The following is an 18,656-nucleotide window of genomic DNA, read 5'->3' as shown; positions in this document are numbered from 1 at the left end:
TTTAAATGATGCCCAACAGGCATTTCTTTTTGGGTTCCTTATAGGGTTCCCTGAAAGCATGCTCCTCTAACTCATACTGAAGGACTGAAGCGACTTAGCATAGAACGCATGCACACACGCAAGTAAATTGACACACATGATATATTAAAAGCTAGTTTCTCTAAAAGTTAAATTAGGGCATGACTGTGCTCAATCGCTCAGTCATGTGTGACTCTTTGCAGGCCCCATGGACTGCAGTCCACAAGGCTCCTCTGTCCATGGAATTTTTTAGGTAAGAATACTGGAGCAGGTTGCCATTTTCTACTCCAGGGGATCTTCCCTACCCAAGGATCAAACCCACATCTCTTGGGCCGCCTGCACTGGCAGGCAGATTCTTTACCACTGAGCCACCTGAGGAACCATGTGATATGACTATTGACACAGAAAAAGAGTCGCAAAGAATAGTAATAGGATCAAAATGGCAGATACCTCCTTTCATTCACCTTCCAAGTGCCAAGAAATGATACTTGATAGAATTCCCAAGCCCGTAGCTGAAGCATAAGACAAGGAAAGTACACTTGAGTTGGCCAAAACTTATACAGAATTCCTGAAACAGGCAAGTCAGATGCAATTGTACTGACATAGGAAAAGCCAAAATCCAGGAGAGCATGCTGGAACTTGTGGCATCAACTTCAAATTCAGAGATTATGGAGAGAGAAAGCAAGAGGGAGCCCTGACTCAACAGTCCACTATCTCCAAACATCTTCCTTTTCCCTGGTTTAAGTGGTTCTCTTTCACTGACATTTAAAATTATTCCATTTATAAAGATTTGATTCATATGCATTTTCCAGGTAGTACTTAGATCTGAATGCAGGAAGCATCTGTAAGATTGTAGTGCTCAAAATACTATTCTACTATGTCAATCAAAGAAAAAGAAAATACCTGAACCAATTAAGTAAATGACAGTTTAATTCCTCAAATCCATTATAATTATATCCCTTTTAGGGTCTTTAATTTTTAAATGTTATATTTTCATCCACCAAAACAGCTCGTATTTGAGACCTACTTAGTATTCATCTGTTCATAAAATGAATGTTAGCACACTTTTGTATTATTCATTTATTTGCCATTTTAAGTCCAAAATGACTGTGATGCTGTTAATACTAATCTAATATTAGCCTAATTTGCTCATCAGTGTTATCCTGTTCCAAAAATGCCTCGGCATTGATCCATTAGCTGTATAAGAAAAATCTGCTTAATAAAATTACTCAAGTTTCTCTTTGTTCCTTTCTATCTGACATTTCTCATCTTCTGTGACACAACATCAAATTTACTCAGTATTTAATCCCTCTGACTTTATGGGATTCAATGTGCAACACTTCCTTAGAAGTGGTCTTACATAAGTGATTATGACAGGGGATCATAATCAGCCATGAGGGTCCTTGGGTGAGGGATTTAAATGAAGAAACAATGATAGATGTACTCTTGACCATTTATTTTGCATGGGACTCACTCTGTCATAGCTAAGTAGTACCTCAATGAAGTCCAAATAAAATAACACAAACTATTGTAATTTAAAATACTACTTCCCAAAATCACTTGGACTACTATTAACACAATCAGAAATTCCAGTGGCTTGAATGACTGGTCCCCTTTGAATCCATGGCTCCACTCAGCTTCCTGAAGCCAGAGGGGTCATTGGGGTAGGAATTCGACTATGCTACCACTGAAACTTGGGTAGTATCTTTCCAGATTCCACCAACAGATAGTTCCTTTAAACATTCAGCTCAGGAGCTTCAGGTGGTCACCTCTACTGGGAAGCCATACTTTTCTTTGGCCACACCACCACACGGCTTGTGAGATCTTAGGGTCCCAACCAGGGAGTGAACCCAGGTTCCTTGGCAGTGAAAGCACTGAGTCCTAACTACTGGACAACTAGGGAATTCCCTAGGAAGCCATCCTTGACCCTCTCCTCAACTTATTTCAGTTCAAGGGCCCTGCACAGCATCCTGACCTCCTTCCTGTCATATTATCCATCATACATACCACCACTGTGGTTGCATGCACCCATTACCCCCCAAAAGCCTGTAAGTTCCTGATGTACAGTGACCTTGCTTTGAATTAAGTTTCTTACCCTAGCACTCATCATGATTACTTGGCACAACATTTCTTATCCTAGTACTTAACAAAATAATAGGAACTTAATACATGTTTGTGGAATACAGTCTTCCTTTCTTTCTTCCTTCCATAAATATTTATTGTGTACCCACTATGTGCTAGCCCTGGAGAAGGGAATGGCAACCCACTCCAGTATTCTTGCCTGGAGAATCCCATGGCCTGGTGGGCTACAGTCCATGGGTTGCAAAGATTCAGACATGACTGAGCAACTAACACACACACGCACGCGCACACACACACACACACACACACACACACACACTATGTGCCAGACACCATTAGAGGAAATGGAGATACAGCAGAGAACAAAAAAGACCAACATCTGTTCTCCCATAAAGCTTGTATTCTAGTAGTGAGAGACAGACAATTAACAGCTAACAAGTCTTAAATATGTCCAGTCATTGAAGTGCCATGAAGAAAATTAAAGTAAGGGAAGGGGATAGAGAGGGATGATGTGAATAGACTTCTATTTTATATACAAATGGGCAACTGGCTCATTGAACAAGTAGGTCTTGTAAGTAGGTACAATCAGAAAACAAATCTATTCTTCTTTCATTGCTGTCCATCCATAGTTACTTGGAAGGGATAATTCCTTTTTATGCTCTTTGCCGAAATATAGAACAGGATTCAGGACTTTTCTGGTCACTCAGATAATACAAAAACCTTTTGGCTACTTCTGTCCCAAGAACTGTTTTACTGATTAAGTAAAATGCCCAGTCTCATGTACCAGCCAAAATTTCACTTAAAATGAAAGGTTCTGAAGAAGCATATTTCAGTCTGGTCTACTTCAGCTGACTTCTTCCCAATTGTCCTCCTTGGAATTCTTCCCTACACCCCAACTCCTTCTGGCTCCTTCAGGGTTTAAGATGAGGGTGAGAAGACATGAGGAAGGAGAGAAGCAAATGCGGGAAAAGTGGACATGTACTCTTGTTTTGGCTTTCTCTGGGTTTGCCTGTGTCTGACCCTCTCTGGCACTGAAGGATGTTCAAAACTGACTTTCTTGCAGTGTTCTAATAGAAGCTGAGTTCCCTTCTGGGAACGTTCAGAGTGTGTTCCATGATACAGGATGCCAATCTCTGTACTTAGATGTCCTGGCTCAGCTCATGGGAATACAGTCAATCCCTCTCCCATTCCTACATGAGGTGCTCTTGGGCAGGCACTAAAATGGCTCTCTGTCATCTTTCTCTTCTACATGGCCCATATCTCATCTCCCAAAGCCACATCTGAGCCTGATTACTCACTTATCTTTGTCCCACCACTGATGAATATGTAGCTAATTCCCTTCTTGCTGCTGTGCTGCTTTAGATAGATTACCAGAGCCTCATATCTGTAACTTAGTTTTGCAGATGAGACTTATAGCACACCTTTTTCAAAATCTTGTCTCTATTTTCAAACTGAGTTTTGGCTTTGCTGCAGGTTGGGAAGTGGACCCAAGTTCATTCAGTAACATTCCTATCTAACACACACTGTAAACCTGGTAGGACAAGGTTTCAATGACTATGAATGAAAGTCATAAAGAAGGTAAATATTATTTCATTTATAGATTCTCTATTAAACCTGAGATTTAACTGCTACAATGCATGGAATATAAGGAATAAATGTCTGAGGTTCCTACTCCTTATATTTCACTTCATTTCACTTCCTCCCACAATCTAGAGACCAAGAGCATTTTCATTTAGGAATCAAAAATAAATGTTTTTAAGGGTCAAAGATGCTAAGTGTATGCCAGACAATGCCTGCATTGTCCACCTTGCGCTCATCCTCACCATGCTCAAGAAAGCAAGGGTAAGCCGGGTTTGGAGAAGTGGGAAGGGTTGGTTATTTTCTGAGTTGGGCATTATACTCAAGAGCTCCACCCATGTGCTGGCTAATGACCAATTAGGCAGCCTGGTGCAAAAGCAAGAAGGCAGGGTGGAAACCGGGGAAACAAGCAGAATGCCCCTGAGATTTAAGCTGTGTGACTAAAGGAGGACAAAGCAGAGAGGAATAGAGATGCTGAGAGAGTGTGTGTGTGTCAGATAGAGAGAAAAAAGAGGGAGGGAGAGAGAGGGGGAGAGAAAGAGACAGGGAGGGAGACAGATGACTTGTTTTAGAGCTGTCTTGGTTCTGGTAAGTGTTCTTGTTCTATATTCAGGCAGCTGCATCTTTATAATAAATCCCCATTTTCAGGCTATGTTTATTATTCTCTGTCTATGATAACTATAAAAGGAATGGGGAGCAGCATGGGTTCTGCTAAGCTAATTTATTCCCATCATCTTGCAGAACAGAGAATTTTCTAGAGCCATTTTCAATGGTAGAATTATGGATCTTCCTAGGCTTACCCTTTTCTAAAGTAGCCCAGCCTTTGAGGGGCAGAATGTGATCCAAACCTAGACTTCGCAACACATTCACATCTATCTGTGAAATTACCAACTCTTCAGGCCCCAAGGCCAAACTAAGAAGTTGAACTGAGCCGTCAACTAGTCCCAAATCTCTTGACACTGTAGAACAGAATTTGGGAGACTAGGGGGAGTTGAGTTCCTGCCTCACACTGATTGAGCAAACACCTAAATAGTTTGAGAAAGAACAATAGACCCGGAGGAATCAACCTTCCTGACTTCAGATTATACTAAAAGCTACAGTCATCAAGACAGTATGGTGCTGGCACAGAAACAGAAATATAGACCAATGGAGTAAAATAGAAAGCCCAGAAATAAACCCATGCACCTATGGGTACCTTATTTTTGACAAAGGAGGCACGACTATACAATGGGACAAAGACAGCCTCTTCAATAAATGGTGCTGGGAAAACTGGACAGCTACATGTAAAAGAATGAAATTAGAATACTTCCTAACACCATACACAAATATAAACTCAAAATGGATTAAAGACCTAAATGTAAGACCAGAAACTATAAAACTCTAAGAGGAAAAGTAGGCAGATCACTCAATGACATAAATCAAAGCAAGATCTTCTATGACCCACCTCCTAGAGTAATGGAAATAAAAACAAAAGTAAACAAGTGGGACCTGATTAAACTTAAAAGCTTTTGCACAGCAAAGGAAACCATAATCAAGGTGAAAAGACAACCCTCGGAATGGGAGAGAATAATAGCAAATGAAACAACTGACAAAGGATTAATTTCCAAAATACACAAGCAGTTCATACAACTCAATACCAGAAAAACAAACAACCCAATCAAAAAGTGGGAAAAAGACCTAAACAGACATTTCTCCAAAGAAGACATACAGATGGCTAACAAACACATAAAAAGATGCTCAACATTGCTCATTATTAGAGAAATGCAAATCAAAGCCACAATGAGCTATCACATTATACCAGTCAGAATGGCCATCATCAAAAAGTCTACAAACAATAAATGCTGGAGAGGGTGTGGAGAAAAGGGAATGCTCTTGCACTGTTGGTGAGAATATAAATTGATACAGCCACTATGGAAGACAGTATGGAGATTCCTTAAAAAACTAGGAATAAAACCACCATATGACCCAGCAATCCCACTCCTAGGCATATACCCAAGGAAACCAAGGTTGAAAAAGAAACATGTATCCCATTGTTCATTTCAGCACTATTTACAATAGCTATAACATGGAAGCAACCTAGATACCTGACAGATGAATGGATAAAGAAGTTGTGGTACATATACACAATGGAATATTACTCAGCCATAAAAAGGAATGCATTTGAGTCAGTTCTGATGAGGTCGATGAACTTAGAACCTATTATACAGAGTGAAGTGAATCAGAAAGAGAAAGATAAATACCGTATACTAACGCATATATACAGAATCTAGAAAAATGGTTCTGAAGATTTATTTACAGGGCAGGAATGGAGAAACAGACATAGAGAATAGACTTATGGACATGGGGAGAGGGTAGGAGAGGCTGAGATGTATGGAGAGAGTAACATGGAAACTTAAATTACCACATGTAAAATAGATAGCCAACAGGAATTTGCTGTATGGCTCAGGAAACTAAAACAGGGCTCTGTATCAACCTAGAAGGGTGGGATGGGGAGGGAGATGGCAGGGAGGTTCAAAAAGGAAGGGATATATGTATACCTATGGCTGATTCATGTTGAGGTTTGACAGAAAATAGTAAAATTCTGTAAAGCAATTATCCTTCAATAAAAAAATAAATTTAAAATAAAATAGGAAATAAAAGACCCAGCACAGCCAATAAATAAATAAATAAAATTCTCTTTTAAAGAAAGAAAGAAAGAAAAAAAAACACCTAAATAGCCATGGAATAATCCATCCACAACAATTCAAATAGGAAGTTCTTATGCAGTAAATCCTCCTTTAGTAACTTGGTTGTACAAATGTTATAAGAAATAATAGCATGTTTAAATTACTTACAACTCTGTCACCTTAAGTACGAAAGATAAGAAATCAACGAAATGGGTTTAAACTCTCACTCTTTCACTCTTTGGCTGGGTGACTTTGAGTAAGTCATTTAATGTCTAGGAGTTTCTCTGCATTTGTAAAATAGAGATAATAATACCTACTTCACAGGGTGATGATGAAGGTTAGAGAAGACATCTAGCAAGGTATCACAACAGCAGTAATAATTTCTTGAGCACTTGCTATGTGCCAGGCACTGAGTTAAGCACTTTATTTGCTTTATTTACCCAGTAACCTTATGAACTGCTCCCACCTTACAGGTAAGGTCACTGAGGCAAACAGTGGCTAAGCCACCTGTCTAAGTAACTAATACAACTAAGAGGAGCCCTGAGAAAGTGCTCCTCCCTCTACTTTTTCATGTTTCACTAGAAGGAAGATTTGGACTTAGATAAATTAGTGGTTACTACTTACTAGGGGTTCACTGGTTCCAAGTCGATGATATGTTGAATTACATAGTTTTTTCACTTCTTCAGGACCTTCTATATCATAATCTTTGGGATAAGCTTCTCTGTCACGGTGCCTTAGGAAAAAAAAAATAGAATCTGTTAAAGGACAAAGCTTATTTATCATGTATTGCATTTAAATATTTTAAAAATAATGCAATGAAAGTTTACTGTATTTGTGATATTGTTCTAATGATAAATTTACTGGATTTGGGACATACATTGCCCATCTCTTTTCAGGTAATACTGAAGCTACTTCCTAAAAACAATTTAGCATATGTGATAAAACTAATGTCATAAAACAATACTTACCCAACACAGTGATTATTCAGTGACTCCAGTGAAGTGAATCTTATTTAATAATGTAAATTAGTTATTGAAAGTAAGAATTAAAACAAGACATGGTAATATCTTAGAGAGGCAACTTACCACTTTAGAAATTGTTCTCCCATGAATTTTTTTTTCTACCATGAATTTTAATTACAATTCTTTTCAAAACAAGAGACAGTAAAATATTTACTTATATGGATTTATAACATGTGGTCCCTGCTTCTAAAGAGGGTGCAAAGGAAGCTAACAGTTAAACATAACCGTTCTTAAAACATGTAGATGAAAGAGGAAAAGTATTCTGAACATTTGATTAAAACAGTGGTTGAAAATAATAATAAAGGAAAGGTTTGGAGATAAGGAAGGAGAGAGGAGGTGAAGAGGCCCTTAACAGAAGGAGCTATTTTCACAAATCTTTCTCAGGTGAGATAAACGAAACTGAACCCAAAGACCCATCAAAATAGGCTTGCTTTTTTATCAAGAGATATGGGACTATGTGAGGGACACTGAGGTACCCAGAAACTTATTATCCATCCATCCACCTATCTGCTCATTCATTCAGCAAATATTTTAAATACCTATTACATGCCAGGCATTCTGTTAGGTGCAGGAGATACAAGTGGGGAGAAAGTGTGGTGTAATTCCTGCCTTCAGTTGCTCATTGTCTGGAAAGGGGTGGGCAACTAAACAAGAAAAATCTACAGTGTCATTAAGTGTGGGCACAGGACTGTAGAAGCAGAACAGCATTGACTAACCTGGGTGGGGCACCCAGCCCAGGACCTGACCACCCCACCTCATCCCACTGCATTGGTGCTAGGCCCTGCACTGTATTCAGATTATACCCTTACCTCCCCACCACCACTCATGGAAGCAGAGCTCTGCATAGAACACTACAGAGAGGGAGCCCAGGGCAGGTTAGCAGAACTCCAGCATATGAGCCCTCAGCCCTCCTCACATCTGACCATTAACTGCAAAACACTAAGAGCATTTTGGTACCAATACCATTTTTTGAGAGCCTGAGAGAAAGCTCTCACTGAAGTTCTTTAGGGGAATATTGGACATTAAGAACCCGGAGCAGGGGACTTCCCTGGTGCTCCAGTGGTTAAGAATCTGTCTGCCAATACAGGGGACATGGGTTCGATCCCAGGTCTAGGAACTAGGATCCCACATGCTGCAGGGCAGCTGAGCCTGTGCACCACAACTATTGAAGCCCAAGCACTCTAGAGCTCATGCTGTACAAGAGAAGCCCATGTAACGAGAAGCTTGTGCACCACAGTTGGAGAGTAGTCCTGGCTCACTGCAACTAGAGAAAGTCCGTGCACAGCAGTGAAGACCCAGCACAGACAAAAATAAATTAATTTAAAAAATTAATTAAAATTAAAATTTAAATTAAATTAATTAAAAAAAAAAAAACACCACAAAACAGGAATGGTAGAGTGCATGGGGTCATGAGCTTGAGTCATTGCTCAGCAAAGCGCTAGCTGTGTGACCCTGGGGAAGTCACTTAACTTTTCTGTGCCCTTATTTTCATATGTGTAAAATGAGGACAGAGATTATACCAATACATTTTAAGATTTTTAGAAGAGTTAAAAGGAAGAAAATTAAAGGTGGAAGGTCCTGCAAATAATGTAAATAACTCATATAAACCTACGTATAGTGAATACTAATCTGGCTTCAAAAAATTCTGAGGTAAAAATTTGTAACTTAATTTTTCCATTATTGTACTTAATTTCTTTCCCAAGTGCTCATAATTTCAGGTGAAAAATACCTAATCTCAGTCAATTCTGGTTCTCTTTCAACTCTAAAGAGTCCGTGTGGTACCACAATGCCAAGAATCCATCTTTGTTGGCATCATATCTCCTTGCTGGAACCCGTGGAAACATCCTCATTTTCCAATGTTCTTCCATTATGGATCCATGCAGAGCTCTGCTCTGCCCACCTGGTCCTGCCACACAGTCTACACAGACTGGCACTTTGCCAGAAGGGTGCCACTATCCAAACCACCAAAAACCTTTTTGTGTCCCTCTCCAACCAGGGTTCCTAGAAACCCAGATGGCATCCCTGAGTTGTTTGCCTGGCCCACCAAGAAGGCACTTGTTTCATGTCCCCACCACACTGGGCTTGGGAGACACATCAGGGCCCCACACATCAACAGCTCTGGAAACACTACCCTGGGAATAAATGATTAGGCAGTGATAGGTCCTATCTACTCTAGGATTTCCAAAGTTTTAATCCAAGTTTGCGATCCCAGACAAATCCACATATTCTCAACTTCTCTGGCCTCTTTCATCTTTAGTGCATGAACTCTTCGTCTACTAAGGGACAGAATACCACAGCTCTTCATCTATTCTTTAAAATCTACAGTGCCATCCCAAGACCTAAGGTTTTGAGCCTGAAAGCCAAGAATTTGGCTCTTTTGTTGCCAGTTGGGTCATTCTTCTCTGAGGCAAAAAAACCAGAATACCTCCCTAGGAACACAGGAATGAAAGGCCAAAACACCAAGTAATATTTCAATGTATTATCTCCAGGCCCCATCTCTTTCTTAGGCACTATAGGATCCCTGGGTTGGGAAGTTTCTCTGGAATAGGGAATGGCCATCCACTCCAGTATTCTTGCCTGGAAAACCCCATGGAAAGAGAAGCCTGGTGGGCTACAGTCCATGGGGCCACAGGGAGTTGGACATGAATGAGTGACTGAGGACACACACACACACAGGCCCAGTGTCCAGGGCCTGTGAAACTTTTAGGGGCTAAGGAAAGTGTTTTAATCACTTTTAAATCAGTAAAAAAGAATATAATCAAGCTTGAACAATGTACATCTTTATACCAAAGCAATCATAAACTATCATTTAAAACTTTTTTGAGGAAGGGACCCATGAAGGCAAAGGTAGTGTCCGTGAAAGTCAGAATGCAGCCTTGATTATCCCACCATGTATTTTAAGTTGTATTATAACTAGATTATTACCAAAAATACAGACACGTTCCTTTTCTTACCACAATCTCAGAAAACAATCAAAAGCCCAGCATTAGAACATCAATCTATAATGAAACTTTGGAGGACTAAGCTAATGCACTTGGGATTCCAATAAAGTCTGCTGGCTGCCCACAACTGATGTGCCCAGAGCCAGCAGGTTCTGAGAGACACACAGCTGAAGACTTGCCCCTATTTCCTAGATGCTACCAACCCAGCAAAAATAAATATATGTGTTCAAAAATGTAAAATATAAAATATGCAAAATGTAAAATTAACAATAAAAATATATTTATTATAATACTAAATGTATACTTAGGGGCTTATTTGCCACATATAATAACAGTAAAAATGATTAGGGTATTATAAAGGATATGGGAGGCCTAATTATTCACTGATTTTATCATGTCAGTTGAACACTGACTTGAGCCTCAGTTTCCCCAAGATGAACTTGGAGTCATACACTAAGGATACAAATCAACTGAATGAGAGTCTCAAGTGAAAAGTGACATAAAAATGCAAATGTTATTATGGGTAATAATATTATATTTTTCTACAATATGCTTCATTGGGGATTTTTAAATACTTTGTCAATATCAATTAAGCTTTATAGCATCTTTGTAATACATATATATATGCATAATCAAAGTATTATATACATAGACACATATATGTCTATACATATACATATACTTTATATAGCCTTATTTTGCCCGCTATCTGAATTTATTTATGGTTGCCATGACTTCTCATTTATTGCAATAAAAATTCTTTATGAGAAAATAATGAATACAATGAAATAAAATTTACAATGTCTGTAGAACAGTAACTTTCAAACTTTTTGATCATAGTTCCCACCTATACCATTACAACCCACCCTGAGACATTTTTAGTTGTTGCATCTGGGTGGAGTGGTTTGCTACTGGCATTTAGTGGAAAGAGGCTAGCATTGCTCCGCTAAATATCCTATGGTGTACAGGACAGCCCTCACAATAAAGTAGTATCTGATCCAAAGTGTCAAAAAGTACCAAGGTTGAGAAAGAGCTAGAGAATGACTGTATACCAGATTCTTAGATCAGTCAGTTCAGTCGCCAGGTCTCCCTGTCTATCGCCAACTCCCAGAGTTTACTCAAACTCATGTCCATTGAGTTGGTGATGCCATCCAGCCATCTCATCCTCTGTCGTCCCCTCCTCCTCCTGCCTTCAATCTTTCCCAGCATCAGGGTCTTTTCCAATGAGTCAGTTCTTCGCATCAAATGGCCAAAGTATTGGAGTTTCAGCTTTAGCAATAGTCCTTCCAATGAATACTCATGACTGATTTTCTTTAAAATGGACTGGTTGGATCTCCTTGCAGTCCAAGGGACTCTCAGGAGTGTTCTCCAACACCACAGTTCAAAAGCATCAATTCTTCGGTGCACAGCCTTCTTTATAGTCCAACTCTCACATCTATACATGACTACTGGAAAAACCATAGCTTTGACTAGACAGACCTTTGTGGGCAAAGTAACGTCTCTGCTTTTTAATATGCTGTCTATGTTGGTCATAGCTTTTCTTTCAAGGAGCAAGTGTTTAATTTCATGGCTGAAGTCACCATCTACAGTGAGTTTGGAGCCCCCCAAAAAATAAAGTCTTTCACTCTTTCCCCATCTATTTGCCATGAAGTCATGGGACCAGATGCCATGATCTTAGTTTTCTGAATGTTGAGTTTTAAGTTAACTTTTTCACTCTCCTCTTTCACTTTCATCTAGAGGCTCTTCACTTCTTCTTCACTTTCTGCCATAAGGTCAGTGGTCCCCAAACCTCAGCATTTCATGGAGCAGCAAAACTTTACCCCCAAATTTGTAAGACCAACATAAAATTGCCAACACTTTCTCTTAACAGGAACATTAAAAATATAATAACTATCCATCACCTTTAATAAGAAGACTTCCAACACCAAAGATAAGTAAAATCAACCTTAAAAGCCTTTAAATTGAATAAATTTAGCTATGTGAAAAACTTTCTACATTGTCTTCATAGTTTGCACATCACCTTGGATTAGTATAAAGGTCATTATTGACCAGCCCTGGTCTAGTTTACAGACTGGATCTGCAGATGTTAGTTTTCTCCAGACACGAATTTGACAGCAGGAGTTAGTTAAAGGCTAAAGCAGCTTGATACAGGTATTCTGTGTTGTTCACTGAAGGAAGAGCTGCGTTTTTGATGTCAGATGTGCAGATACAGACTGACATTCTTGCTGGGAGGAGTACTTCTAGGACCTCCTGACCTCCTGCCAGCAGGGCCAGAATCTTCTTTGACAATCAGCCTTGCTTCTGTTCTGTCAAGCCCAGAGCTAAGCTGTGGCTATTTTTTTGTATGAGAAATCTTTATGTAAGACATCCTTAATTACAAGAAAGGAAATTTGCTTTCTCTACCCTACTGTGGGAGAAACAGTATGAATATGAACAGAATCACAAATGAGGACAGGGCTGACAAGACAGGATCAGAGCTGCCAACTGTATAAAAAGGAACTTGGAATGATGACCCTGATGTCAAAAATGCCACTTGGACTGATTCAGAGAGGATTAAGGTCAATTGAATCTAGTAAGGCAAAGATAGCACAAGTCCACTACCAATCCAACAATTACTTGAATGCTCTAGATCCTGTACTTTCTGTCTCCTCCAGTCTAACATAGTCCCAAGTAAAACTTCGTGAAAAACACTTTCTGGATTTGTTTCTGGGGTCCTTTGAGAGCTTGGGTTTCCTACCATAAGAGCTGGGTGATTTCACATCAAATCAAATCTGTAAGCCCCACTTGACTCAACACATATAAATTCCCAACTGAGTTACAGGACTAAACAAACTCAACTCCAGAACATACTTGGGCAAGTATCTGAAGATCCTCTCAGGCTGCCCTAAGCCATAGTGGTCCAGCTCTCAGAAAAGGACAAGGTTGGGTTAGATCACAGGATTCTTCTTGCAGGAGAGGAGACCAAGTTACTCCCTAAGGTTTCTTTCTGTGGTCTCAAGACTAAGTGAGGGAAGCACAGTGGGGGTTTCCATTATCTTTATCACTTCTCCATCTTTCATGTTTTAAAATAACTGTCCATTAATGAATCTTCCTTTTCATTAGACTAAGAACATCTTAGACACAGAGATCATTTTTTTTTTTTACTCATCCTTGTGATCTCAGTGCCTAAAGACTTACACGTTGTAAATGCTCATTAAATCGTAAATGATTGATTGATTGAATTTCTTACATTTTGTTCCTGTCACCTTAATATAAATGCTGAAAGCAAAGGCTTTCAAACATGTTCATAAAAATAAAGAGCATCCCAGCTCACTTAACAAAAATGCACATAAAAAAGGAGTGATTATGCATATAGAGATACTACCTCTTTTCAACAAAAACTTGTCTCCAGAGGAATTATAAATCTGCATGATGAATGGGAAAAGTCTCAGCATACATATGCATAATACTGATTGCAAAGGGGGTGTGAACCTGAGCAATATCTGACAACGAAAATCTGAGCTGAATTCTGGTTTCTGGTTACTTGAGAAGAAACACATTTTCTTCGTGAATTTCAAAGATGTTAAAAATGTTGACTCTAGATGGGAGAATATATTAATTTTAAATCTTAGAACTATTAATGTAGTTCACAACTACTCTGTCAGATATTGTATTTCTGATGTAAATCTGAGCCAAATGAGAAAGATACCTTTTCTATTAGGTTTTATAATCAACTGCTATCTAGGACTTTACAAGAAAATTACCCCAGAGACTCAGCTATATTTCCTGGCACATTAGAAGCATTAAAACTAGTAGAATCACAGACTACAAAGAAATATTTGACAATCCTCTTTAAAGATTTCACAAGCAAATGATTTATATGCCAAGGTAATGCCATTTGGTGACACATTTATCAAACTGACAGATGAAGACTTTTAGACATATTTGCAAGAATCATAAAGAAAAATTTATGTCCTTGGGAGAAATGGTGACATTTTGGACTTATGAAGGGGGACTTTGTTTTTCAATGTGTCTCACGCTCTGTGTGATTTGTGTATTTATAACTATGAAGCCACAGAATTTGAAACCTAAAAACTGCTCTCAAAAGAAAAACATTTGACGGAGACAGATAAGTGAGGTCATTTTCCTCACTCAGCATATATTGAATGGCATGTAAATAAGACCCATCATTATTGTGAAATTTTTTATAAGAAACTTTAGAAACAGGAAGCCCCATGGAGAGTATAGGAAGTAAACAAAAGGAATACAGCATGGGACACTGTCTATCTTAACAGTTGAAATGTTAAATGTTGTCAGTATAATTAACTGCCAAACATATTGTAGCCACGCGTTCTGGGAAATAAACTCACTCAGAAGGACAATGTAGATAGTGGAGTGAAGTTTATTACACCCGCGGGCCCAAGGCAGAGTCTCCTCTTAGCCAAGGATCCCAACCAGTTTTTGTGAAAACCTTATACACCCTAAGTGTACCTGCTCAAACTCACCTCTCCAAATTCTCTGAAACTAGTCTGAACAAAGGAAAAGAAAGATACAATCGAAGTTAACCTGTGATTCGTATGCCTTAAACCCATGATTCATATGCCTTAAGCCTAGGTAGTTAACAGTGGACAATTACCAATAGACCTGTGGTCATACCCCAATAAGCATAACAGAATTTATGATTCTATTCAGTTACACAGATAATTAGGGTATTCTTTTAGGTGATGGAGAGTCTAGGTATGAGCCTTGGGGCTCTTCCATCCAGGCAGTCTGGTTTTCCAGTTGGTATGTCATTTCCATAGATACTGAGCATATAGCTCAAAGTCCACAGTCCAGCCCAAGATAGAAGTCCTGCTTTCAAGATGGAGCCTGTTCTGTTTCCTCCTTCAATATGATTTTGAAAAGAGCTGGAGGAACATGGTTTAAATGGAGTGACACTATAATTGATTATCCCACCTGGGACACTGTTAGAGGGAAATCAAGTACTAAGTACACTGAGAGTGGTGAAAACCAGCATTGTCTTGGTCATATCAGGATTGGGACATTTTGTTAGCCGATGTTTTTTGACTACTGGATCTCAATTATCTTCAGATTTGAGGATACTTCTTATGGTTCCTTTGATCTCCCCTCCAGAAACAGCTTATGTTGGCTGGTCAAAGATACTTAGGGTGGTGGAATAGTAAGACTAAAAAGAGACTGAGTCTTTAAGGTGTATTATATATTGGTAATTACTGTTATCCAAAGAACACTTTGACAGTATACTGGCATGAATGGCATGAAGACTAGTTTGGACCCTGCAAACTAGAAACAAATGCCTGATTACCTGCATAAACTCCTATCCCTACAGTCTTAATATTACTGGCTTAGATAATTTTAATTAATTACTGTAGAGTAGCATAAAATGGAGCTTCCCAGATGATGCTGGTGGTAAAGAACCTGCCTGTGAATGCAGGAGACAGAAGAGACATGGCTCGATATCTGGGTTGGGAAGAGCCTGTGGAGGCAGGCATGACAATCCACTCCCGTATTCTTGCCTGGAGAATCCCTTGGACAGAGGAGACTGGCGGGCTACAGTCCATAAGGTAACAGAGTCTGACACAACTGAAGTGACTAAGTATGAACACGCAACATGAAATGATTATATTATGTGAGCTTAAGAACCATTTTAATGCACACTTCTAAGAATCCATGAGCAAAGTATATTGAGTAGATAATACAAGGTTCTTTAGTTTCAAAGCAATTCGTTCTATTCACATTGAAACAAATGAAAAAGCCTTTCTTCATAAATAGTATCTATAGCTAAAACAGTCTTTCATTATGAACATAGCTACACAAATGAACACTTTTTCCATTTCTTCCTAAAAATCATTCAAAAGCAGCAAAGGAAATGGAAAAATTAAAAGAAAACTAATTTATGGCAAAGTTATAATCTCTAGATTACATCATGTGTAAAGGCTACTTTAAGCAGTCAAGATCTAATTGAAGACAAGTGGAAGAAGAGACAGAGCTGATAATCTCAGTAGCGAGATTGCCAAGAAGTAGGAACTCTCAGAGTACCAGCCAGATTACATTCCCATAGTTTTGCAGATAAACTCTTTCACTGAAAACAATAGAAAAAGCTAGATCAATATATATATACATATATGTGTGTGTGTGTGTGTGTGTGTGTGTGTGTGTGTGTATTTTAAGTTCCAACACATTGAAAGTATGTAAGAGCTCATGATCCAGGGGGGAATTTAAAGGTCAATTTTTGGATGAAAGCCTGTAACCAAAGGGATAAATAGAATTTTAAAACACCAAACCTGCTGATGCCCTTGGGACATTTGTTAATATGCACGGGGCAATGACTTCAGAGCTGCAGGTACTAAAGTCTAGCCCTGGAGCCTACCTAGGATGGGAGTTTTACAAGGAAGTCTTCCATATGTGATAGATATTATGCCTGCCAATACAATTTCTCCTTTTTACTGGAAATGTAAGCGATTAAAATTCCCAGCTCCTTTGCAGTTACTGAGGTTCATTTGACTAGCTCTGGCCAATAAAATAAAACTGAGCAGAAATGATACATGTCATTTCTCCTGTAGAAGTCTCAAATCTTTTTTTCCCTGCCAAAGCAAGACTTTCTAGATGATAAACCCTAAATCAGCCTGAATCCCAGAGGATCTCTGCGGAGGAATGCTGAATCTTCACCAGAAACCTAAAGAAACCTTTGTGTGAGAAGGAAATACACCTTTACGTGTTAAACCACTGAGATTTTAGGAGCTGTTTGTTATCACTGGAATGCAAAAATAGGAAGTCAAGAAATACCCGGAGGAACAGGCAAATTTGGACTTGGGAGTACAGAATGAAGCAGGGCAAAGGCTAACAGAGATTTGCCAAGAGAATGCACTGGCCATAGCAAACACCCTCTTCCAACAACACAAGAGAAGACTCTACACATGGACATTACCAGATGGTCAATACCAAAATCAGATTGATTATATTCTTTGCAGCCAAAGATGGAGAAGCTCTACACAGTCAGCAAAAACAAGACCGGGAGCTGACTGTGGCTCAGATCATGAACTCCTTATCATCAAGTTCAGACTTAAATTGAAGAAAGTAGGGAAAACCACTAGACCATTCAGGTATGACCTAAATCAAATCCCTTACGATTATACAGTGGAAGGGACAAATAGATTCAAGGGATTAGATCTGATAGAGTGCCTGAAGAAGTATGGACGGAGGTTCGTGACATTGTATAGGAGGCAGGGATCAAGACCATCCCCAACTAAAAGAAATGCAAAATGGCAAAATAGCTGTATGAGGAGGCCTTACAAATAGCTGTGAAAAGAAGAGAAGCTAAAGTCAAAGGAGAAAAGGAAAGATATATTCATTTGAATGCAGAGCTCCAAAGAATAGCAAGGAGAGATAAGAAAGCCTTTCTCAGTGAACAATGCAAAGAAGTAGAGGAAAACAATAGAATGGGAAAGACTAGAGATCTCTTCAAGAAAATTAGAGATACCAAAGGAATATTTCATGTAAAGAGGGGCTCAATAAAGGACAGATATGATATGGACCTAACAGAAGCAGAAGATATGAAGAAGAGGTGGCAAGAATACACAGAAGAACTATTCAAAAAAGATCTTCATGACCCAGATAACCATGAAGGTGTGGTCACTCATCTAGAGCCAGACATCCTGGAATGAGAAGCCAAATGGGCCTGAGGATGCATCACTATGAACACAGCTAGTGCAGGTGATGGAATTCCAGTTGAACTGTTTCAAATCCTGAAAGAAAATGTTAAAGTGTTGCACTCAATATGCCAGCAACTTTGGAAAACGCAGCAGTGACCACAGAACTGGAAAAGGTCAGTTTTCATTCCAGTCTCTCAGAAACGCAATGCCAAAGATTGTTCAAACTACTGCACAATTGCACTCGTCTCACATGCTAGCAAAGTAATGCTCAAAATTTTCCAAGACAGGCTTCAACAGTACGTGAATCATGAACTTCCAGTCATTCAAGCTGGATTTAGAAAAGGTAGAGGAACCAGAGATCAAATTGCCAACATCCGCTGGATCACTGAAGAAGCAAGAGAGTACCAGAAAAGCATCTACTTCTGCTTTATTGACTATGCCAAAGCCTTTGACTGTGTGGATCACAACAAACTGTGGAAAATTCTTCAAGAGATGGGAATACCAGACCACCTGACCTGCTTCCTGAGAAATCTGTATGCAGGTCAACTAGCAACAGTTAGAACTGGACATGGAACAGACTGGTTCCAAGTTGGGAAAGGAGTATGTCAACGCTGTATATTGTCACCCTGCTTATTTAACTTATATTCAGAATACATCGTGTGAAATGCTGGGCTGGATGAAGCACAAGCTGGAATCAAG

The 18,656-nt window shown here is 39.2% G+C and overlaps 1 protein-coding gene across 33 annotated transcripts in view; it reads right to left on the bottom strand.

Moving 5' to 3' along the window:
* The window catches only part of CFAP95 (cilia and flagella associated protein 95), a 243,907-nt gene that overhangs the window by 207,476 nt on the left and 17,775 nt on the right, over nucleotides 1-18,656 (bottom strand). For all 33 annotated transcript variants that reach the window (XM_081504761.1, XM_081504570.1, XM_081504507.1 and 30 more), the window contains exon 2: nucleotides 6,969-7,077. In XM_081504761.1, coding sequence (XP_081360887.1) covers nucleotides 6,969-7,077 — 109 coding nt within the window. The remainder of the gene's footprint in view (nucleotides 1-6,968; nucleotides 7,078-18,656) is intronic.

The sequence above is a fragment of the Giraffa tippelskirchi genome, chromosome 1 (genome assembly GCF_054371585.1).
Source record: "Giraffa tippelskirchi isolate mGirTip1 chromosome 1, T2T-mGirTip1v1.2.pri, whole genome shotgun sequence".
Classification (NCBI taxonomy): Eukaryota; Metazoa; Chordata; class Mammalia; order Artiodactyla; family Giraffidae; genus Giraffa; species Giraffa tippelskirchi.
The sequence above is the reverse complement of the archived record's forward strand: the minus strand, read 5'-3'. Positions and strand labels throughout refer to the sequence as shown.